We start from the raw sequence: 24,234 nt of genomic DNA, 5'->3' as shown, positions 1-24,234 counted from the left end.
ACGATATCTGCGCTACAGAGGGGGGCTCTAATTAGACACCTTTGGCATTCATGCATGGATTTCTGAGGTGTGGAAGCTGGTCAGCAGCTGGGTACACCCGTGTGTCCCGTCTTGCCACCACTTATTTCCTTCAAGAAAAGAGGGATGTTTTACATATGGCAGTGACCTGAAAGCACTTTGGTTCAGCCACTGTTGGTTTGGGGAGGGATGATCCAATTCCCCTGGATCTGTATAGTTTATCAGCAAAGTGCCTGCCAATACATATTAGCTCCAGGAGAGTGTCAACACATTAGAATTACAGCACTGCAAAACGCTAGAAGCAAAGCTATAAATAAAAGATCTACATCTACTACAAACAAGTTAGGAAAGTACATTTTGTGCACTCTTCATTCTACAAACTACCATATATTGCATAAAAAGCTGGTGAGCTAGGATAATTAATTTTAAATGATTAGTAAAATGATCTCTTTTATGCAGGTACACCTTACTAAGCAACCAGTCTACTGAAGCCTTTCTCATTAAAGATTTATATGTAAGCTCATTTATTCTGATAAAGCGCCGTCTAATGTGGCTGCTTGCTCTATGAGATGCCAAACAATAATACTGTGACATAAAGATATTACTGATGACAATTACTTTCCACAGGATGGTAAAAATAACCTGAGCCCATACAAAAGCATATCTGAATTGGTTCAAAACCTGAAAGAAATCATTTAACTTAATTTTAAAATGTGTAAAAATACTCCAGGCTACACCAAAAAATTGTGCTGTGGTACTAAGCATATTCAGACTTCACAAGTTTTAGATAAGGATATAACAGAAATCACGGGCAAAAACCAGAATTAAACACTACTAACTATAAAAGACGATTAGAGCAAGGTACTTTGTCTCATGGTAATGCTACATACTGAAGAATACCCTAATCAAGTAAGTTAACTGCACAAGAGCACACCGTGAAATCTTCATTGATTCAAACGTCACGTTTAAGCAAGAGTTTGCTGTCAAAGAGTATGACCACGTTCCATACAGTGATGCAAAATACAAGAGAGGCTGCTACTGGCAGAAAACATAGTGGTATTTACATTTACATTTTCACACAGGACAATGAAATTGTGGAATTAACTGATCTGTGAGCAAAAAATATAAAGGATTAAGCAATTTCAAGAAAAAGCCACTTTTCTTTTTATATATAATAGTCCAGATTCAACCTGTGGCTTGAGAAATCCCTAAACGACTAAGTGCCAGATGCTGTCAGGGTATGGGAGGTATCATTAAATGTTTGCAGTTCTGTCTTGTGAATTGTTACAGTTAAAAAAAAAAAAAAAAGTTTTGTTCTTGAACTTTATAAACAAAATGTTTAGATCCTTCTGTATAAATTTTTTTTATTATGCAGTTTAAGGAAATTGCACTACAGATTTGGAAAGCTGAAAAAAGAGAAAAATCAGTTATTATGTTGCAACTGCATTCAACCCATAGGTTTTTTTTGTAGTGCATATTCAATAAAAAAATCAGTTTTTAAAAGCTTTCATAAGCATAACTTCATAATCTTAAAAAAATGGTTATGTAATATGCAACTAATATATAGATAGCTGATCTTCCCCAGAAACAGTATTCCTTTCCCATATTTATGTGAATTATAAAAATACATAATTACCATTGCCTTTGTGCTATGTGTAGGATGACATATTTCACCAAGAAATTAAAAAAAGACTTAAGCAGTTGCATTGATCTACTTCCATTCTTTGCTTATCTCACCTGAAACATATCAAATCCTCCTCTTGGCAGTTTCCAAGACAAATAGACTGTATTTTCTTCAAGCCCAAATGCCTGCAAATCTGATGGTGGATCAGGATCTGAGGTAAAGATAGGAACAGATACATAATTTAACATTAAAATAATTATACTAATTTGAAAGAAAGTAATATCTACAAAAGACATAGCTATAAACCATTATTTTATATTTCAAATGTAGATACTGATTAAATTTTGTACCAAAGCTGAATATGAAATTCAGTTTGACTCTATGCATTAGCAATAGGATCAAAATTAAAAGCGATGTTTGCAATTTTTTTTACACAAAAGTTATTGCATCCTAATACTACTGCTGATCTAATTACCGGTATAATCCTGTTAGCCACAGGAAAACTTATTTGTGTTTTGAAAGCTTTTATTTACTTCATAACTTTCAAGGATGTTGAGTTTGAAAAGACAGACATTCATACATTTAATCCAGCCATTTTTAATATGGAGTATGTTTTTTCTTAGAAAATATACTATAGTGTAAAGAACCCTAATTATCTGAAATCACTAATAGTTACTAATGAACTATCAACCTACAGGTGCTAGTCTTGACGACAGTGGGGCGACTTCTCTTTAATCCGTTGGTTGTCACAATACTGATTAGGAAATCAGTGCCTGGAAGAAGATCCTCAAATCTGTACATTCTACAAATATTAAGAAAAGAGATCGTGTTCCTTAGAGTTTTAAATATAAACTTATCTTCATAAAGTTAATACTATATATGATTATGGATCTTATATAGCTATGATGCACATGTTCAAACGCATACACTGCCAGTCAAAAAAAAGGTTTTAGTATGATGAAATCCTAACTAGGAAGCATCACACTAGGGTTCATGGCAAATTCAAGTTTTAGAAATTCATAAAAGACAAAATTAAATTTCCAGATCTACACACAGGTTCTACTGGTGTTTGCTTCAATTAAGTATTTTGTTCACTTTTCGCTGAGCACACACATTATATGAGATTTTTAATAAAAATGCAGTTCTTCAAAGGTATTTTTTTTCATGTAAATGGACACAGTAATATATATCAACTGAAATGTCAAACACATATTCCATAGAAATAACACTGCAGACTACTCTTTTTGAATACATAGTAAAACATCTATTTTCAGTTCATTTTAGTGTTTTGTTTATTTCTTAAGTGGCTGAGTATTAAAATGTAATCTTCCTACCTTACGTCCAAAGGTAACACTTTCTCTTTGCTGAAGACCTTACTGCTTGTTGAAATAACATATCCATCAAATATATTTTGTGCTGGTGGCCAGGTAACAGTTATTGATTCAGAGTCTCTGCTATAGTTCAGATATTTAACTGGGCTTGGTACTGAATGACAATAAAAAAAGCAGTATTTAAATACATTACTCTATGACAGAACTCATTTTGTCAGAATGTGAGGAAAACTCCAGAAAAATTATGTAAATATAATACTTGTTTATGTCGAGGACACACATAAAAATACCACTCAAGTAATGCATATAAGGACTTTAATTATCCACTAGATTCCAATTCAGACTACTCGCTGCTCCGTAATGCTATTTAGTGCAGTTCTGACAACACTGACACGGAGTTCCTCAAAAACTGACAGGTCCTCAAGAAAAGAAATGGTAACATAGGAGCAATCATACTGGCTACACTAGCCTACTATCTTGTGGCCAAAATGACCAAGAGCAGACATACGTGGAAAAACAAGACCAGAGCTTGCATGTCGTGATACTTCACTTTAATACTCTCCCAGCTCCTGCAGTTTGTAGCCCAAGGATTTCCTGAGGCTAACATGATTTCTGTGAAATTAGCAATCCTCAGCAGATTTCTCTTTCTTGAAATGTGTTCAGCCTCCATTTGAATCTATGACAGCAATCATCGTACAAAATATCCTGTGGCAGGAGATCTGCAACCTATCTACAATAAACAACCATTTCTTTTTGCTTGTTTTCTGCTTGCTCCCTGCTAGCTTCATTTCAAGCCCCTAGTTCTTGCAAAGAAAAAGTCAGTGAATAACCATTTCTTACTCTTACCATGAATTACCTCTCCATGACTCAACCTCTCATACATGATTTTACAGATATCTGCCATATTTCCTGTATTAATGTTTGAGCTCAGTGGATCCTCGAATGCAAAACATTACATATCTTCGATAATGCTAGTTGCTTCCTATGAACCTGTTCCAGATCTGCTATACTTTACTTCCTTACACGAGAGACCAGACCTGCTCACAGTATTTAAGATGCAAGAGTACCTGGATTTCTACAGGCATTACAGACGTTTTCAGTTCTGTTCTATAGATCTTTCCTATTAATTCCTAACATCTCAATTGTTCTAGTCTGTTATTGAGCTATGTGCTGATGTTTTCACGGGACTAGCTATCATACTGAGATGCAGAGCTCACTCCGGAGACTTAACAGTGAGCTCAGCACTGTGAAGTTTGGGTTGTTTTTTTGCTTTGTGTGTGGCTTTACCTTTATCTATGCTGAATTGCATCTGCCATTTTAACATCCAGCCACTGTCCCTCATAGGCTCCTTTCACAACTTCTCTTTGCTAGTTCTCATCCTTACGACCTGATGAACTTCACTTCAGTCAATTCTTCCACCTTCCTATTTTATTAATTTTTCCAGATCATTTATTACTATGTTGAACAGCACAGGTCCCAGAAAAAGCCTTCACTGAACTGCACTAACAACCTCCCTCCACTGTGAAAACTACTTACTTCTACCTTCTATTCCCTGTCAATTTTTATTTAAGTCAATTAAAAAGACTGGCTGCTTTCCTAGGTGCCAGCAGCAATGCTGCTGGTCTGACCCAAGTTTCACAATCCAAACTGTTTTCTCTCCACACCATGAATCCCTACATTCAAGATGATGGTATCATTTTCCAGTGAGGCAGGATACCTCAGTACCTATGGTACTCTGCAGCAACGGAGACAGAGAGCAGCTCAGAGACTCTGAACTCTCTCTTTTAATGCAGCTGAGCGGAATGAGAACATCATGCTTACTGACATCAGTGAACTGACATGACTCCGAAACCACCGTCCTAACATAGCATGCAAAGGTTACTAGGCAGCTTACTTCTTCCTGGTAACATCTGAATAGTCCTACTCACAAGACCATCAATAAGAAGCAATATAATTGGGTTATGAGTAAAAGCCTGACATGGACAGAGAGCAGAAATATCATTCCAAAAATGAAATAACCTCTCAGAATGAACATACTTCCTGGAGTGAAAAAAATAAGGAGACAGATCTGACTTCAGGGGACATTAATTTAAAAAGGAAAAAAGTAACTATGAAGGAATGGATTTTAAATGCATAACTGAAGGAAGACTCTAGTAGCTAGGAGAAGAACAGTAGGCCATTTTATTAAAAACTGAGAATGTAACAGAATCATGCTGCGGAGAATCAAAGAGCCTAACCCAAAGGAAAACTAAATATAAAAAAAAAAAAACCCAAATTTAGTCCTGGTGCAACAGGAAGCCAATAAGAGCTATTATTCTTAAGAGAATATCAGGAAATCAATTTTGTTTTGCATGTGTTCCAACTCAGCCCTGAGTGAGAAATCAAACAATAAAGAGAAAAAGACTAAGACAAAAAGAATTTGTCTTTACCGTTGGTAGCCAGAGACTCTGCAGAATCAGGTATTGAAGCGTACACCTGCTTGTATGATTACTAAGTTTATGTTAATAGTTCATTGCACACTATAACCATAATTAAATTTAAACAATTTTAAATGGCACAAACAGTTAAAGAATCAGGAAAATAACAATTAAGGAGAATAAGCAGAAAATGATAAAAATGATATAAATGATTGAATTCTTTTCTCTAGTTGAGACAAAAAAAAAAAATCCAGAAACAATGGGAGAAAGCAAGCGATACAGGTGGAACAGAACAAATGCTAAGTAGCAGCATAAAGGTCTCACCTGTCTCTATTTCCTTTATCACAAAAATACTGTCTCTGAAACCTTCCTTTTCTGTTCGAATTGTAAAATGGTACAGCTTGCCAGGAATAAGACTGCAAAACACTACTGTTTCTTGCTTGACCTTCTGGACCTAGAAAACCAAACACAGCTTTCACAGAACTGCTTGCAAATTTTGCTTATACTAACAAAATGTTAATAGTACCTTCATCTATTTTAATGGGTCATACAGCTTTTAGTTTGAACTAAGATTACTGAATATAAGATTTTCAAAAATAATTGCATTGTCTATACACAAGTGGTATTTAAGAAAACCATACCTTAAAAGCATCTGCACAATTTGTACATGTGACTTCATACTGCTGAAAATCTCCATCAGCACGATCCCAAGAAATCTGTATTGAAGTGTCTGTTACATTACCTTCCCGTACGTTGAGTGGAGCTGCCAGACCTACAGAAGCACATAAAACAGCTTACTGTTCAATCCAACACATTATGTCCACAGGAGACATAAAAGTGAAGTCAGTCAGTAACAGATGGAAACAAATGGAGAACAGAATCTGATCTCAGGCATGCAAACACACAGACATTTCAAAACAGAAAAATGGAAAAGGAGCAAAGAAATAATATTCTCACTATTTAAAGAAAATTGATTGCTTGGCTTATCCTAAAATCACAGTGGATGAACCTTTCTGCCTAAGGACAGAGCTGACACTCCTGGGCAAGAAAATCCTCCAGAATGAAGTTAATCCCTCCAATGTCATCACCACAGTGCTCAGAGTTGACCTAAATTTTGTCAAACAGATCAGCAACACCGCATAAGCCAGGCAAGGCAAATACACTTTATCCCCAATTAGTATAGCCTGCTATGATACAATTCAGATCACGTTACAGAGGAGCTTCCACTCTTTTCTGCATCTCTTTCATCCCTATCACAGCTGCTTCCGGTCGAAATGTACCAAAATTTACACATTTTCTGAGAAAAACTGTATACACGTGAGTGGTGAGATCTTCTTTTCTTCCAAGTATTGGAGGCCCCAACAGGGATAGACCAAAACCAAAACTAAGCCAGTTTTATGCTAAATTTAGAAATTGTAAAGGTTGTTTTCATAAGATCAGCTGAAAAAAAATTTCATTAAACCTGCATTTTACAAAAAAATCAGCTCTCAAAGTTTTCACTGTTTGAGGAAGAATTTCTCTCTCTTGTTCTCATTCGCTTCCTCTTTCTTGCTTGGTTCTTTTTATCCCCACCCCATTTATCCCATCCCTTTTTTTTCCTTTTACGATACTAACACTGAAGAAGCTGATATGCATGCCTGTGAGAGACAGGGTAGAAGAAAATGTCAAAGGAAAAAGATAAAACAGGAGAAGAAAACCTTCTGGAAGTATAAATTATCACAAAAAAAAGAAAAGTCAAAGCATCAAATTTCAACAGGTATTTTTATACTAGTTTTTTTTAAGTCTTTATTAAAGGCCCTTTTTGAAAGAACTTGCTAGAAGGAGTCGCACTCCCATAAGCCCTCAGTCTAATGTCTTTGTTATTGAATGTATTATCTTGAAACTTAGGAACCTCAGTTTCAATTACTTGCTTTACGATGCACTGGGCAGAACAGACTCACTAATTTCAAGACACACAACTCTATCAATACTGATCATCTTGGCTAAAAGACATAGTCAAAAGGTATCTCCTTCCCCACAAGGACAACAATTCAATACAGCCTGAATTCCCGAAATACTTGCTAAACATTCCTACAGACCTGATGTAAAAAATAGAGTTCAGAAAGTTTAGTAAAGTTAATGGATATTTATAGCTTTGTTTATAAACATATAGTATTAATATAATAATTAATTGCCTACACAGCTATATGAAGGTGATTTATAAATAACCTATTTTTTTCTACTGCACTGAAATAAAAATGAACATGACTATGAATGAGAATTTAATAACATGACATGTAATCTTAAAATTACTCACATGTTTTTACACTAGATACATGATAGAAGGAGCTCAACATGTTTCCGCTTTTTGTAGAGATGTAGAAATCATATTCTGTACCTGGTGTCAGGTTTTCAATTGTTATTTTACCATCACTTTTTAGAATGAATGTCGTATTAGGTCCTCCTTTACTCATAACATATATGCCATCAAATACTCCAATATCTGGCATACGAACAAATAACACCACAGCATGACTATAACGCTCATATGGAACCACAATTTGAACAGGCTTGGGCTCTAGAAGAAAAAAAAACAGGCCATATGTTAAAACAGTCGAAAATAAAGTCAGTGAAAGAAACTCAGGAAATCTGAAGCAACTGCTCTGAGAAGTACACTTGCATAGTGCAAACGAATGGCTACAATAATAAAAAAAAAAGGCATTGCTCAGAAACAATAAACAACCTGATCTTTTAGGTATTTTCTAACAGAATCTTGAAGCACTTGACAATGATTTAGGAATCAGAGCAAGTCAGGCTTCCAAGGGTATCAAGTAATTACATTTTCAACCACAACTGCACTAAAAAGGTAATCCAGGGTAGCTGAAAAGCTACACAGAAACGTACATGTGGACAGGGAGATGAGCACGGAGAATGAGACACGTTTGATGGATGAAATATCAACATGCTTAGTTTTCTTCCCTTACAGCTGGCTGTGACAGCTGTGAAAAATCCCATCTGTAGTTTTCTGTCATCTCTGCCTTGAATAATCCTATATAAAACCTAATCCTACATAAAAAATTCTCAAAAAGACTTAGCCTGCTACCCCCGAAGATATTGTAATAATTTGTATAAAATGCAGCAATGCAGCATTGTCATTTTTTCTAGCTATAACCTGGCAGCTGCAGCCCTTACATATCACATACATATCATTAATGAATCTTGCACATTCCTTTTACATGTGCAAAAAAAAGGTACACTGTGCCAAAAGCATTTCAACATGTTGGTAAACTAAGACTAGCAGGAAAGATCCTTCAATAAACAATGTGCAGCTTTTACCTTTCAGCTACTACTACCACTCTTAAAATCTTTTCCCAGCACCTCTCACCAACATGAGGGTAATTTCTCTCTCATAGTTCACAGAATTCCTAGCCCATTTCTTCCAGAAAACAAACCATCGGTGTCAGTCATTCCAATATTTTGCTATTTTGTTTCAAATCAGTGATTCACCAGATCTCTTCTGTTAGAGGGAACAGGATCCCCTGATTTGGCCCTCATCACACTTAAAAAACAGCTTGCAGTACTGCTACTTTTCTTCCCAATGCTGCATCTCTTTGAAGTTACTTTGCAGTTAACAGTTAGGTCTGGACAATTATATTTTATGCTCCAGTTTAGATCCTTAACTATTAAGCAAGTACTTGATCTACCAAATCTGTTAGATGATAATTATGATAACAATAACAGTTATGTTGTATGTATTATAGTCTGTAGGCTCCATTATAAAAAGATATCTTACTTAAGGTACACTGAATGGTCTTCGGTTCACTCATGTTTCCACTGTTCACACTTGCCACCGCGATTTCATAAGTCATGCCAGGAATTAGCAGATCAATCTTAAAGTCTTCTGTGTTGTTTACTAAAAACTTCATAGTTTCACCTATGTTTGAATTAGGTTTCACTTGAATGTAGGATTCCTGACCCTCTTCTGACAGCTTCCAGTGAAGAATTACACTGTCTTCTTGCACATCCTCAGGATGAATAAAAACAGTTGTAGGTGGACTGACAGCTTAATTAAAGAGAAGGATTTCCAATATATAACCACAGATCAAACATACTATCGATTCAGAACCCTTTCCTAACAATGTATTTTGGTTTATTCTTTCTTCTAAATATTTTATGATTTTAAAAATACTGATTCATTTAAATTATTTCTTAAAATTGATTGTAGACGACCAGTCCGTTGGCTGTTACGATCAAATTCTGCCACTTTTAATCATAACCAACAGGGCCTTATCTTGCAAGCAGATTTCATTCCATTGGATATACAGAGAGTAACAAGATGACACAATTTGAGTCACGGTATCAACAACTAGAAAAAACATTACCTGTCTTCATGTACATCACCTAAGACATCATGGTAATGTTTCTATTTTGCTAATATTAAATATATGATCCATAAACAAGTATTTATCAAATAGGATGTCATTCCTTTAGCAAATACTAACGTGCTGCAATAAATAAATAAATAAGAGGATAGGTACATTCACTCTTTCAGAAGGTTCAAGGTTAGACTCCATAAACAGAGAATTAAGAAAATAATTCTTCTGATTTTCCCCTAATGCACACCAATAAACCACAACCTCTACATGACCTTAAAAAAAATGCTTTTGTGCCTTGTAATTTCAATTTAAATTCTGCCCAGTGGGAAAAAAAAAATAGGATACATCACCTGTTGTGATTAGTATAGGCTTCTCATGGCAGCTTAGAGTTCCTTTCTCTGCTACATTCTGTAAATATATCTCATATTGATGGTAAGGTTTTACATTTGCTATTACTGTTGAAGTTTTGCTTTTTTCAACAGGTAACTTCTCCCAGACATTGGTTTTGGTATCCAAAATATTGATAAGGTAATAATGAAAAGTACCACTAGATGAATTCTGCGGAGGCTCCCACTGTAAATGTATTTCTGTAGATGAAACACACGTAGCCTCTAACTTCTGGGAATGCAATGGCCCTGTTGAATAAAATTAGGAATACAAAATAAGATAATAGGCTTCAGATGTCTCTTACCAATTACTGATTTTTTATTTTAAAATACAGCCTCAAAACTGTACATATTTACTTACATAAATACTAAACAATATTAAGGCAAGTCAAACAAAGCAGGTTTGACAGTTTATCCAAAATAGATATGCAGTCAAATACTACCACTTTCTAATTTAGATTTTCTGACTCATCCAGCTCTTTTTACGTGGAACTCAGCCTCCTCACTTTGATCCTTTTTCTTGTGCTTTAGTCAGATCAGAAACATAACCTAAGCCAGAATTAACACAGGTATGAATTACCCAGGTTAAGTAAAATCTGGTCACAATGAAGTAAACGGCAAAATCTACTGAATTTCAGAAAGTGTACGCGTTCAAAATTCATTCTTTTTATCAATCATTTTAAAATAGTTCATTACATGTCTCCTAAATCTCTTTCAGCAATTCTGTCACAAGCTGAACAGTCACTAAATTGTTCTATTTTTCCCTGCCTAGACAATCATGGTTTTGTAGGTAGTATTTTGGCAGGTGTAAAGTTGATTTGTGAGCTAAAATGCATATCTGTCTGTGGCAGGAGAAAGCAGGAATATTCTTCCTCCATTACAGATATTACAAGACCCTACAAACAGAAGACAAACCATCTAATTAGGGGCAGAGAGATGGTAAGCAAGGGATATGAGAGGTCTTTGAAGCTCTCTTAAGGCAGCCCAGATAATGAAGAGGTGAGATATACGAAATACGTTTGCTATAGAAAAGGAACAGCTTAATTCCCCTCAAGAAAACTCTGTATTTTGCTCTGACCTAAGGCAATGGACATCCATCCCATATTTGGACTGCCTTGCCACAATTGGCAAAAAGTTTAGGGCACTATATAGTCATTAACTTCTACAGATCAGAATATTTTCAGTACCACAGAAATGGGAACCTGAAGAATCAGCCCTGAAATTAATTTTCAGGCATCAGACCAGAACCTGTTAATCCTTTAGTTAACAGCTTCTTTTTCTTTCTGAAAAAATTAAAAAAAAAATTTCTTACATACATTTATAGCTAACTAGTTATAGATCTACTGATAGATAAATTTATACAATTTTAATGCACACACACAATGAATATACATATAAGGTATTAAAAATATATACAGCTATTATATATAGCTATATAATTACATACATAATGTCATGACTAATAATCACTACTTAACACTGCTGAAATCGAAGTGCCAAACTACTAGATTGGGCTGAAACTCAATTGAGTTGTCAACTACATAGCTCTTCTGTGCTATCAGTCCCTGGTAAGTTGAGCACATTTAGCATTATACTTGTGTCCTTGAAGTACTTTTTCCTTGAGGACATTTCCTTTTGATTACCTTTGGATTGAAAAGTATTTTTCACCTTTACCTCCTGGAAGATTTCATCTGGCTTCATCCAGCTAGGTTTTACTAGAACAAGAGATCACTGGTTCATAAATTTCTTATGCCATACTGTGCAGTGCAGTGGGTCAAAACGTAATGTATTTCAAACCATAAAGCTTGTCTTCACCTTTACTGCAAGTACACTGGGTTTGTTTTTTTTTAAATCTTGTACTTCAGGTTGGAAAGTATGCTGTTGCATTATATCAGCATGGTCAGAAAAAGTATCTTCCTGCTACTCTTGGGATCTAGCTTTACCTCTGGATATCAGTAGGAGTTCTATGTGTAAAAACATGGTAAGAATGAACTTTTAAATTGCACTTCTCAGAAACTGAATTTGCGGCTTGCTTTCTGCTTGTGGCCACTGAAAAATCCTTGTTTTTTTCCTCATCTAACTCAATAAAGCATATTAGCACAAAAGCAAGATGAAGATTTTGACATGCTCTCCACAATCTGACCAATCCTGGATTCAGAATTCACGATTTATAATTACAGATTAACTATCAACACAAAAAAGAACATCATCAAAGGAAAAATAAGCAAAGTGATTGACCATTTGCTTATTATTGCTGTTTATTTTTGTAACTTACTTGTTTCCACCTTCAGAATTGGACTTAAGACAGTTTGTGCCCCTTCTGGGTTCCTTGCTGCCAATAAAAATCTATAGAAGAGGCCAGGGGACAATTGCATGACTTTGGTTTGGGTTGTATTCACAGGCAAGCTCAGAATATATGGTTTCAAATTATCAAAATAGTACTTAATTATAGGTGTAAAGCCTGATTTAAGCCAGATATCCAGATTACTCCACATAAAAACCGCTTCAGTTGTCTTGACATCATGCACACTAAATGTGAAGTTTCTTGGTACCAAAGGTACTGAAAAAGAACACCAAAAATTAAAAAGTGAGTAAAATCATGAACAATTTTTTCTTTTGTTTTTGTATGTGTATCTTCAGAGCTGAACATGTGGTAGTATATAAATAAATAGAAAAGACTTTAAAAAATATAGTTACATTCATATTCACAAATATATGGCAGATGAATGCAGCAGAAAAATCCCGTCAAGAAATAGTCTGGACCAGCTGGATCTCTCTGAAGAGCATAGCAATCAGTTTCATTTTCTGGTATCATTGACATAGATGAGATACCAGCTTTTTGAAAATAAGGAGATCCATCTGTCCACAAGAGCTGACCTTCTTCCTACATTGAAAAATAAAGGAAAAAATATATATTTTAACATTACATCGAGGAATTATTGAGATTTTCTCCAGGGCAAGCATATCTCCTAAACATCAAAAATTAACATATTTCATTTTTTGGAATTAATTAAATGGGAGTATTTTGAATGAAAAAGTAAACTTTTTAAACCTAAAATTGCCACCCCTCCAATTGCTACAAACTACTACATACAATATATCATAATAAAAGTGACATACAACTAACCTACAGTGTTTCATCATTACCAGCAATCCTTTAAAGATCATTATTAATCAAATAATCATGGGTAGATAATTTTCTAAAAATGTTACTCACTGAAAAAAAAAACAGTTTTACTCAGCTCAAAAATATCATAAATTTGGACTGAAAGCAAAAATAATTCAGCTGAAAAAAAAGTCAAGGCTAGGCTCAAATCAGACAAGGAAGACCTTTTCCCCTTTCTTCCATTTGCCAGCAGCTCAAGGGGTTAGGATTTTCACTCAACCTGACAAAAGTGTCTACTTTTGAGATACTTTCTGTTTCCCCAGCAGAGCATTATGAACACTAGACTGGGACTGCGTGATATTTTGAAGGGCAGCCGCTTGTAGAATATGCTCGCTAGCTGGAGTACTGCAATACACATCCCTCTAGTGGGAAGTGGGTTTTGGTCTCCACTGCAGTAGCGTATACTAACAACTGCAGGGGACTAAGACCAAAACCCAGCTCTGAATACATTTAAGCAGGTCTTTGGAGCACTCTCAGCAGATATAGTAGTGTAAATCCTTTCAAGCATAGCAAATCTGCAATCTTACAATCTTAGTAAATACTTTAACTACTGTGACGATGGAGAAAAGTTGAGGCAGCACCATAATTTTAAAACTCTGATTGTTTTTCAGCTTTGTTAAAGATATCTAAAATGGTTAAAAAAATATTTATTTTCCATTTCTGTGAGAAAAACAAACAGAATTGTGTTGGTTGGAACTCAGCCAATTTTATTCAGTTCATTTGTTGAACTGAAAAAAACATTAAATAAAATATTATGATGTCTTTCATTTTTCCAAGACAGAAGGAGATTTTCAATGGTATGAACACTTAAGTATCTAATTCCACTTGACTTTCAGGAGGACTTGTACGTCTAGCCTGCCATTTCAAAAATACTGTGTACACCAATGCATATCTTTTTCTCACATTGGACTTCTCTAGGCACCAGAGTTAACTGCAAGTACAGGAAGTCACAGGATATTATTATGATATAAACCGCCATATCAGAGCCTGCAAGAGAAGCCTCAGTAGATAAGTCTTTGACTACATTTTTCACTCCCTAAATCTTAAGAACTCCATAGAGGGTCAAAACAGAGGTAAGCAGATCACTTAATTCCTCCATCCTTTCTTACCCAAAATACTGACTGCTAAACCAACAATCTTTCACTGTCAAGAGCACCCATCCAGGCCAGTAAAGTTTTAAACGCAGAGAGGTATGAAAATAGGGTTAAAGAAGGAGAAATAGGAGAGTATAAATGTAATTAAACTAATAGTTCCCACAACCACTGTTAACTTCTATCAGTTTCACATTGTTTGGCAGTTTTCCTAAGACTGCTGAAATCCTCTGAGTAGGTGACAATCTTAACTTTAGTTTCATTTCAAAGAAGATTTGAAGTCCCTTAGGTTTGGGGGCAAAACTTGAAAACAGAAATTGTACTCACTAATGGTTCAAATATGAAAGAGAAAATAAAAGTAACTCATATCGTCTCATGATTATAAACATGTTTCAAGTTTTTTAGGGTAAGTCCCATGACTTATGAACTCCCAGGGTTTATATTGTTCTAATTACTATTCGGAGTGTAAACAAATCAGCAATGACACATATAAGGACTGCAAGATATTCATACAGTACTGGAACCAGACACTACTTGAACACTTTAATTAAATACAAATATTTAGGAAAGAAGTGCTTTGAAATAAGCATGTTATTATTATCCCTTGCCACTCTTAAAATATTCATGTAGCTCATTAAACTAACTAGACTCCCACAAACTTAAAAATGCATGTAAAGGCTAATATTAAGCAGTTGGCTAACAGTCAAATCCCAAACTTGTAATTAACTGCTTTCTGTGTAAGCAGAGTTTAAGAAGAAAAACCTCTTCTAACACTCTTTTCAGTCTGCAAAAATATTACATTTTCCTGTAATATCTACTTTTTACAGCATCTTACAAATACTGCTTTATTCCTAAAATACTAAGTTGGTTAAGATTAATGTCAGCACACTGTAAAAATTACTGCAATTCTAAAATCTCACAAGTAAAACAATATTACTTGTAAAATACATACATTATAGGTGCTTCTCTAAATGAAAAGAAAAACCTAGACCAGTTTTTGTTTTCCCAGTTTTCATGCTGGCATCACTCTAACATTGTTTGTGAAACCCTATTCAATTGTATTTAACAGAATCTGCAAAAAAGAAATTTTTCATCTATGACATGTTTACCACTCGCCTCCTGCTCTTGCAAATAAAATTTACTTTTATTGTCAGTTTTTCCACAGACTTCCTTTTAAAAAATCAAGCTAACTTACCAAAACAATACTACAAATTAAATTTCACAGTGCAAATTTAACCCATGTTAAATCCAACTGCCAACTTCCTTTCTATAATAAAGCACCTCTGCCAAAAACCAGCAGCTTTCTCCAAATCTTCTAATGTCTACTACAAAAGAGTTTTTGTTTAGTCTAATCAAGAGAAAACTGGATTCTGCATTTCTGGCAGATGACTGCCTCCATGTTTCTGAGATGCTTTTATTCATCTCCCTGACAGCTCCCAAATAACACATCACAGTGCAGAGGCCACTGTGTGTCCTTTAATACCAGCAGAGCTGGCATTAAAGAACCCACCTATCACAGATATGCAGATTTCAAGAAACTTTTTACATTCAATAACCCCTGCAGTCCCTTCTTCCCCGGCCTACTCAGCGTGCCTGCTAAACAGACCTTGCTAAGTCACAATCACTCAACATTTGAGACCTGTATCAAAACCGAGAAAGCCAACCTCCCTTTTGATATCCATAGAAAGTAATGTACAAAAGTATAGAATGAGATTTAATCTGGTAATAAAGCACCGCCTACTGGTGAAACAACATTCCACTGATATATTAACAATGAAAAAAAGAAAAACTAAACAGGTAATATAAGCAAGCCTTTTTTTCTCTGCTATGCCCTGCTAAATATTTTATTTTTTAATTTGAAGAAATAATGATTCCTCTTACAACTACTAATAGCCATACAAATAACCAATTTACAGTCTAACAATTTTAATTCCAAGTAATTTGACTCTATATACTAAAGTTCTCCTGCTTCCATATACAAAATAGCAAAGAAGATCAAACAGACCGACCTTTATGTCATTAAGACCGGTCCATAACATGATTATTTGACCGACTGTCCGGAGATAAGACAAAATGAAAACATGTTCTTCTTTGCTCCCTATGTCAAGCAGATGTGCCCCTTGTGACGACAGCTCACAGATTCGCTGTGCCCTCTTCCATGGCTTGCTCTCTTTGCTCATTTTATAGCAGCTGCCTTGGAATGCTAGCCACCCTTGTGAACAGGCACCTACAGATTAACGAGGACAGTATTTTAAGGAGTGTCTGCACCATTAATGGCAATGTTTCAGAGTTAGCTTTTAAAAAATTATACAGGCATTTAGATAACGATAGCATTTAATTAAACCACATGATTTCAAACCCCAAACATGCATTAATTATTAATCAACCCTCCTTCGAAATCATGAGTCTTAAAAAGGTCTAACTGATCAAACTTAAAGAACATCAACTAAAACACAACTAAAGCAAAACCAACGTGTAAGTATCTTAAAATATTTGCACATACAAATTTGAACTTTTGCTCCTAAAAATACTAGTGAATATTAATTAGAAATTAGAAATATCCTTTCTACATCATTAAATTCAGTTTCTTTCAGTGTTCTAGAATTTAAATGGCAGTGGCAGTGGTCCACATATATTAAGAAATTTGAACAAAGGGAATACAGGCATTTTGCAATTTATTTTCAACCCTTCTAGAAAATACGTAGCATTTTATTGCATTCATTGCGACCACAACAAATTCTGCCATATACCTGTTTCAGCTTGAACATCCAGTAATTGAGATACTTTCATAAATTCAAGGTGCAATTGTTCAAATATAAGCTTAAATGTATATAAGGTGGCAGGTGTCAAATTACTCCATTCCAAAAATCCAGTGTTTCTTTGTATAATCTTAGAACTATCATTCAGTGAAACTGAAACTGAAAATTCATTGGTCATTGCGCTACAATTAAAAGACACAGTAGTAGCTGTCACAACTGTTTTGATGTCGTTGTCTGAAATTCCACCTAGCAGACCAAAAGAAAAAACATAGTATTATCTTTACCACAACAGAATAATTAGCTCAAAATTTAATTTCATGAAAATTCTTTTTTTTCTTTTAAGAACTGATGAGGGATACATACAGTAGTAAATGTAAGTGTCAGAAAAAAAGGCAGTGTCAGTCAGAAAATGCCTTCCTGAGCAATTAAGAAAGTCATGCTTTTTTACCATGATGTTTTGTAAACTTACGGCTGAAACAATCAGAGAAATAAAAGCGCATAGATTAAGGGGTATATAACTGTAAAAGTGTATACTTTGTTAGAATATTAGTTGAGTAACTGACTCTGATCAAGTCAGTTCTACTAAGAGCACTAACACGCGTAGCAGAACTGCAAATTATTTCCTGTAGACTGCCCAACGTGCTGATCTTTCTGCATAGTCAGTGGGTGCTGCAATGTTTGTTCAACTTACTAAATATTTTACCCAACGGCGTAAATTTGTATCCAGATCCTAGGCTTTTATTCCAGAGCTAGTAAGAGCTTGTAATGTGTTCAAAGGTAATGCTATAAAACTGTTCTTCATGGATGTAAACCTATATAGATGCAAAGTTTCTAAATAATTCACTTATCTCAGAATTTCAAACCATTTCTTTAATTTTCAGTATCAGACCATCTATAATGATACCAAAATATGTTATACTACACTACTTACGTGTCTTAAATGATTTTACACTTAAAATTTGTCCATTTTTAATGGATTCTATGGTAACATCATACTTCTTATTTTCCTCAAGCAGAACTGTAGTACTGAGAGGTTTTCGTTCCACTTTAGAAATGTTTCTTACATTCTGCAATTTAAAAAAATTTCTGGGTATAGTGAAAGCGAACACAAATACAATTCATAAATCATTAATAAAGTTTTTAAATGGCTATCTGTCTAACATTGTAGCATGCCAAACTGAAGGCTATAGTTAAACTGCATTTAAAACAGAAACTTCGGGAGATCATTTGAACCCTTAAGAACTCCCCTCATATTAAAACCTCCAAATCTTCCTTAAATTCCAGAACATCCTGTGCTCAAAATAAGAACAGTGCCTTCCTACAGAGATCCAGGGGTATTGTTTGTGCCTCTCCTGGAGAAGTTGGACTCCTCATTCAAATCACACTGCAGCAAAAAACTTGCATATTCTTAACTCTGAGCATATATATCTACCTATCTTTATTCAGCAAGGATAATCAAGGGTCTTTTAGATCTCACTAACTTCAACAGGACTCTCCAAGAGTGCATATAAATTCCAGGAATTACAGAATCTAGTATCATTTTTCTACAGTTTAACTTGATTTATTTGATATTTTACATTAATCTGTTTTTAAAACAAAACAATGCTATTAACTACTGGTATGTAGAGTTTAAATACATTAATAACTACTTGTACTTTAGATTCATAAATACAGAGTTTACTTTTTGACTGAAAGCATCTGTGAGCTGATATGTTACAATATAATAGTCTGGATCTTCTCCTTTGAGCAACTCAGTCCATTCCATCAAAACTACCCTGGCAGGCTTTCTCCCTTGATCACAGTCTATACTTTCTGAACCCTGTAACAGAAACATACATGAATACATCTTAGTATTTAGCAGAGAAAATGTACCTCTAACAAAATAATTGAATTCTGTCTATATTAACTACTTTTACCTAAAACTTATCAGCCAGCATCAATTTTTATATGGACCAATGATGCCAGTTGCCAGCCCTGTTGGGTAACACACAGAAGCTTTGCAATTTTTTACCAGTTCTACAGGTACAGGTTCTGTTTCTCTCTGCAGCGGTGGCCAAACCATGTCAGCTGTCTACTAAAAAGACAGAAACTTATCATCTTTTTGTACGAACAAGGCCAGAGACTTCACTTTCAATAGACATGCTGCAATACCATTGTTAACAGTCAGCCACAAGTTGGAGGCCTCAGTCCAATTCTCACATTATATGGTAGAGTTTAAACTTCTTACAAAGATCAACTCATTCTAGATACAAATATCTTGTAATTTGATACTATCTTTTTAATGGTTATATCTGCCTTTGAGGGACTTTGGCTCAGCTCTTCAGAGAAGCAGGTTCCTTCTATTCTTCAATTTTATTTGGAATCAAAAACTTAGGGGTTGCTTCTAACTAACAGCATTCAAATCTGAAACACACCTCTAAAATTCAGAGAAATTTAGGCCTGCAATGCCAATCCCTATCACATAACAGTTACTAAAGATTTCAGCACTTTATATGTTTTAGTTTCATTTTCATTTTCTTTATGATTAAGGAGACAAATAAGATCTTGCCATCACTTAGTAAGGAACTCAGTATATAGTTAACAAAAAATAAAAATCAAAGCATGAACTAATAGGAAGCCTTCCACTCTAAAACAAAAGTTAGGATTTTATTTTCATATCGCTCTATGTTGTCCTGTTAATGCAAACTAATACCAAAAAAAAAAACCATAAAAAGCAAAACCATCCAGTTCTTTTCCACTTCCATTTGTCAGTAAGACATACCCTGGAACTTGTTTTGGTTTAACGTATCTTATGACGAACTACCGTAACTATAAACCTATCAAGATCTTAATGGTCAGAGTATAGTTTAAAAGAGGGTATATGCCACTTCTTGGGAGCCCCTGAATTGACATATTAGACTAATATTGATGGCATAAACAGAAGTGCTTAAGGGTGTTAGATGGTTCCAGGCAGAATAATAGGCTTTTAATTGGTAGTTGTAGAGCTGTCATGCATTCTCCAAAAATAATCTAGTGAAGATGCTGCAATCCAAAGGGCAGGAAGATCCACTTTTCAATTATTAAAGTGGATCTTTAAAAGTTAGCCATTTTAAATAAGTTTCCACTATCAGTAGTATTATAGCCCATTTTGCTGGGTGCAAATACATACAAAATGTATAAATACAGACTTAAAAACAAGATCAAATTTGCAAGTGCATATAGAAATTTCACCTTACTTACACATAGTAATTTTACATATGATGAAAGGGATTTAGAAAGGGAAAAAGGGATTTACATCTGACTTTGGAAAGTTCCTTTTTCTTGCCAATAACTTGCTAATACTTTCTAGGCCCTTATGCAAACTGAAACTAAAAAAAAAAACAAACCAAAACTTAAAATTGATCACAAAGACCTAAGGGGTTCAAATCCATCTTCAGGTTAGCTACAGGCTAGCCAGTAGAATTAAACAGGCCTCTTCCTAAACGACAGACATTTATTCATTTCTGCTACAGACTACTACTTCTCAACATATGACTATGTAAGCTTCCAACCTGAAAAAGAGACACATGAGGGGAAACATAACAGAGGTTTAGAAAATCTTAAGTAGCAAGAACTGAGCAGCGACTGTTCACTCTCTCTTTCAGTACAAGAACTGGGATGGATCAAACAAAGCTGGTAGGATTCAGGTTCCAAGCAAACCAAAAGAGGCAGTTCTTCACAAAATAGCTAGTTGATCTGTGGAACTCCTTGCCAAAGGAGTTCTAGAAGTTTAAAAGGAGTACTAAAAGTTTACATGTGCTTCAGAGGAGGCTGGACAAGCTCACAGAAGAAAACTCCACTGAAGCTCAGTAAACACACAAAAACGACATCTGCCTCAAGGAGTCTGCAACCCGAAAATGGTGTGAAACTTGGATAGCACAGGGAATTCTCATATTCTTTGTGCGGCTCTTACAGTCCTCCCCAAGAACCTGCTTTAGGCCACTGCTGGAGCTATGATACTGGACCAGCTGACTATTTGATTTGACCCCACACAGCCATTCCGGAGAGTCACGCACTCTTAGCTACTCCACTACTGCCAGGAAACTTCCCTGACTAACGAGGATCACAGACTGCTGCTAACAGATTGCACAAAAAACCACTAGCTGTCAAACTCAAAATAGGCCAGTGCCACTGGATACTATTTGGATACTCTAGAGAAATATAGCAGGCTGCTGAGTACCACAAGGCATTCATTCCATCATGCCAAATACATGGCACTCTTGTCCAAAGAAACACAGTAGTACTTGTAAGATTAATTGCTAGAACTTTGAAATCACCTTTGCTGCAAAATACATTAAGTTAAAAGTAAGGAATATGCATACAAAACCTAAATATTCATAAATACAGATAATACTATTGCAAAGGATATTACAAAAGTAAGATGAAAAATAGATAAGTGGTTCATATGTATGTGATACTTTTACATACCACTCAAACCCAAAGGGCTGATCCACACATGACAGCTTCAGAGCAGAAGGCAAAATACCTTCCACGTAAGTCTCCTGAAGGAGAAGTCAGAGTATACTCCCTGGTACCGGAATAATCTTGAATTTCCAGTATCATAACACATGTCTCCACCGTGTCCAAACAGTGACAGCTTACAAAGCAGCATCAGCTAGTTTAGGACTTAACGATACTGAGATCTGTTACTTCTTCTGGGGAACAACAACATTAAGCCAGAAGCAGCAGATAATAAAGTAGATTAAAGATCTCAAGAGAACTTCCAACAATTTAAACAGAAGGAAGACTGGGAATGCTCAGTCAGAAACAGTGACAGCTCCTTATGAGAGTTAGAATGACAAAAAAGCGGTCCAAATCACGAACCACAAATTTTTAACATTCAGTTAGAGTATCTATCCACCTTCAAAAAGGGAGTATTTTCTTACCTGAAATATATATTGTAGCAGAAGCAGAAGAATTGCTTGATCCATAGAGAAAGAAAAAATACAGTCCCACTGTCTGTTTTGTGTTTGAATCACAACAGCTTCAAAACAAAAGTGCATTAGAATATTTAAGCCACCACTAGAGAAAAGTAACATGCATGTTTATACTTCATACAGACCTACCTAACTGCAGCCAATAGTGTACCCGAGATCTGTGATTCTTCACTCTGGCCCTTCCTCCGCTAAGGCCTGATATAAAGCCTAGCCGTCCCTTAACTTCAGTCAACTCTGGATGTGCCTGTTTGCTCCCTAGTCAATAAAAAAACCCTCTGTGACAACAATGTCAGGGGCTTTCCCTTCGGCCAATGACAACAGATTTCACATATTTTGCATAGTACAAATTTCTGCCAAGTTGCCCCTTTCTCAGCATTCCAGATGAAGCTTGTTATCCTTAAAAAAGTGTTCAGCAGAAGTACGGAGCACATCTGCGCAGCCTACGAGGACGTGCAAGATTTTGTTTCTAGGATACGCCTAATTGTATGTAAATTAGTAAGCTATAAACGCTTTTACATTGACGTCTTAAAACACCAACAGGAATAAAAACAATATATAAACATGTAAAGTTCATGACAGCGTATGTCGCATTTGTTCATCGAAAGATAGGTACGTGCTAGCACGTCACGGGGAAATGCATAAAATTGTGGAAACTACAAAATTCTACTTGTAAAGATAAAAGCAGAGCCTACACGTTTGGTAATTCATAGACCATCTTCTTTACCAGACGGCTTTTAAAATTTCCGATTAGGAGCTCTTAACACGCAGCTTCCGTGAGAAGTTTCAAAACACCACGAAAACGCGGGCGCTACAGACGGAACAAACCCAAACCAACGGCGAACCCCAAACCATGCCCGCGCCACCCGACGCCGTGAAACGCGCGCCTCCTGCCGACAGCCCTGAACGAGAGCGCACTACGGCAGCGTTCAGGGCAGCGCGCCGCGACGCCCTTCCAACGCCACTGAAGTACAGCGGGCGCCTCTCGCGCTGGGAGGCGGCGGCCGCCCCCACCACCGCCCCTCACGGCCCCTCCCCGCCCGGGGGGAGTAACGGCTCCGCGGTAACGGCCCCGCGCGCGCCGCCGCCGCGCGAGGCCAGGGCGGAGCCTGCCGCCCTCAGCCCGCCTCAGTCCGCGCCCTGCTCGTCCCCGTCCCCGCAGTGGCGCGTTATTGCGGGGGAGGGCTGTGCCTCCTCTCCCCCCCGACTCCGCACGCAGCGAAGAGGCTCAGCCAGCGGCTCCCGCAGGCTGCCGGCGCCCCCGGCTGCGGCGGCTCCCCGGCGGCTGCGGTTCCCTGGAACAGCCCGGGACCAGGGCGGAGGCAGAGGCAGCCTCTTGCTACCTGCAGGAGATGCTGTAGCTAAAAGCCGGGGTGGGGAGGGTTGAAAGGGCAGCCTGTGACGGAGAAAAACCTGCAGAAGAGACTCTGGGCGGGAGAGCTGGGCGCAGGGGACTGGGAGCCCTGGAGGAGGCAGGGCAGGCAGCCCGGCAGCCCGCAGCCCAGCTCCGCGGCCGCTCCTGGCTGCGTTTTTCTCCCCCTCCCCAGCAGCGCCAGGGCCCGGGGTTGGAGCGGTTCCAACCAAGGAAATCAGTTACTCGGTGTTAGGGTTGTGTTACCCTGTGTTTGAATACGGACCGTTTTTAAATCCATGACAAGCAGATGTTCCACTATATATATATATATATATTTTTTTTTTACATTAAAAAAAAAACTCCTATAGCAATGTGTTTGGGAATTCTAAAATAAATCTATACAAAATATGGAAGTTGCTCCCCGGAATAACGGCTTTGACTTGCTTTAAGAGAATACTTTCCAGGTAGGCATAACAGATTTGTGAAGCGTATCTGTGAAAAATCTTAGCAACAAATATAATCAAAGCAACTAGCATAAATTGCTGCATTGTATCGTTTAAACTAGCTAGACTCAGTAGACGTTTTTAAATTCTAAATTTTATATGAAAAAGGCTAAAATAGACCACTTTGGAATAAAGTTGATCTCGGAACCCAGACAATTGCTCCTTGACGTTATGCAAGTTTCCTTCACCATCCCAACTCTAACAGAAAAGAGAGCGTAGCCCTACGAGAGAAGTAGACCTCGCAGCCCTGTCACAAGTGCAGTCACTGGAAAGATCCT

General features: G+C 36.6%; 1 protein-coding gene across 1 annotated transcript in view; it reads right to left on the bottom strand.

The window, feature by feature from the left end:
- The window catches only part of PTPRQ (protein tyrosine phosphatase receptor type Q), a 136,876-nt gene extending 113,808 nt beyond the window's left edge, over window positions 1–23,068 (bottom strand). The window contains exons 1-17 of the mRNA XM_068936374.1: window positions 22,795–23,068; window positions 22,232–22,357; window positions 22,052–22,149; window positions 18,829–18,966; window positions 18,079–18,214; window positions 17,139–17,393; window positions 16,398–16,615; window positions 12,829–13,015; window positions 12,407–12,691; window positions 10,096–10,380; window positions 9,163–9,432; window positions 7,687–7,947; window positions 6,032–6,162; window positions 5,715–5,844; window positions 2,977–3,127; window positions 2,338–2,444; window positions 1,756–1,853 (exon numbers count right to left, since the gene is read on the bottom strand). Coding sequence (XP_068792475.1) covers window positions 1,756–1,853; window positions 2,338–2,444; window positions 2,977–3,127; window positions 5,715–5,844; window positions 6,032–6,162; window positions 7,687–7,947; window positions 9,163–9,432; window positions 10,096–10,380; window positions 12,407–12,691; window positions 12,829–13,015; window positions 16,398–16,615; window positions 17,139–17,393; window positions 18,079–18,214; window positions 18,829–18,966; window positions 22,052–22,149; window positions 22,232–22,357; window positions 22,795–22,810 — 2,892 coding nt within the window. The 5' untranslated portion in view covers window positions 22,811–23,068. The remainder of the gene's footprint in view (window positions 1–1,755; window positions 1,854–2,337; window positions 2,445–2,976; window positions 3,128–5,714; window positions 5,845–6,031; window positions 6,163–7,686; window positions 7,948–9,162; window positions 9,433–10,095; window positions 10,381–12,406; window positions 12,692–12,828; window positions 13,016–16,397; window positions 16,616–17,138; window positions 17,394–18,078; window positions 18,215–18,828; window positions 18,967–22,051; window positions 22,150–22,231; window positions 22,358–22,794) is intronic.
- Window positions 23,069–24,234: the final 1,166 nt, after the last annotated feature.

The sequence above is a fragment of the Struthio camelus genome, chromosome 1 (genome assembly GCF_040807025.1).
Source record: "Struthio camelus isolate bStrCam1 chromosome 1, bStrCam1.hap1, whole genome shotgun sequence".
In the NCBI taxonomy this organism is placed as follows: Eukaryota; Metazoa; Chordata; class Aves; order Struthioniformes; family Struthionidae; genus Struthio; species Struthio camelus.
Note: the sequence above shows the minus strand (reverse complement) of the source record. Positions and strands in the feature narration are given on the sequence as shown.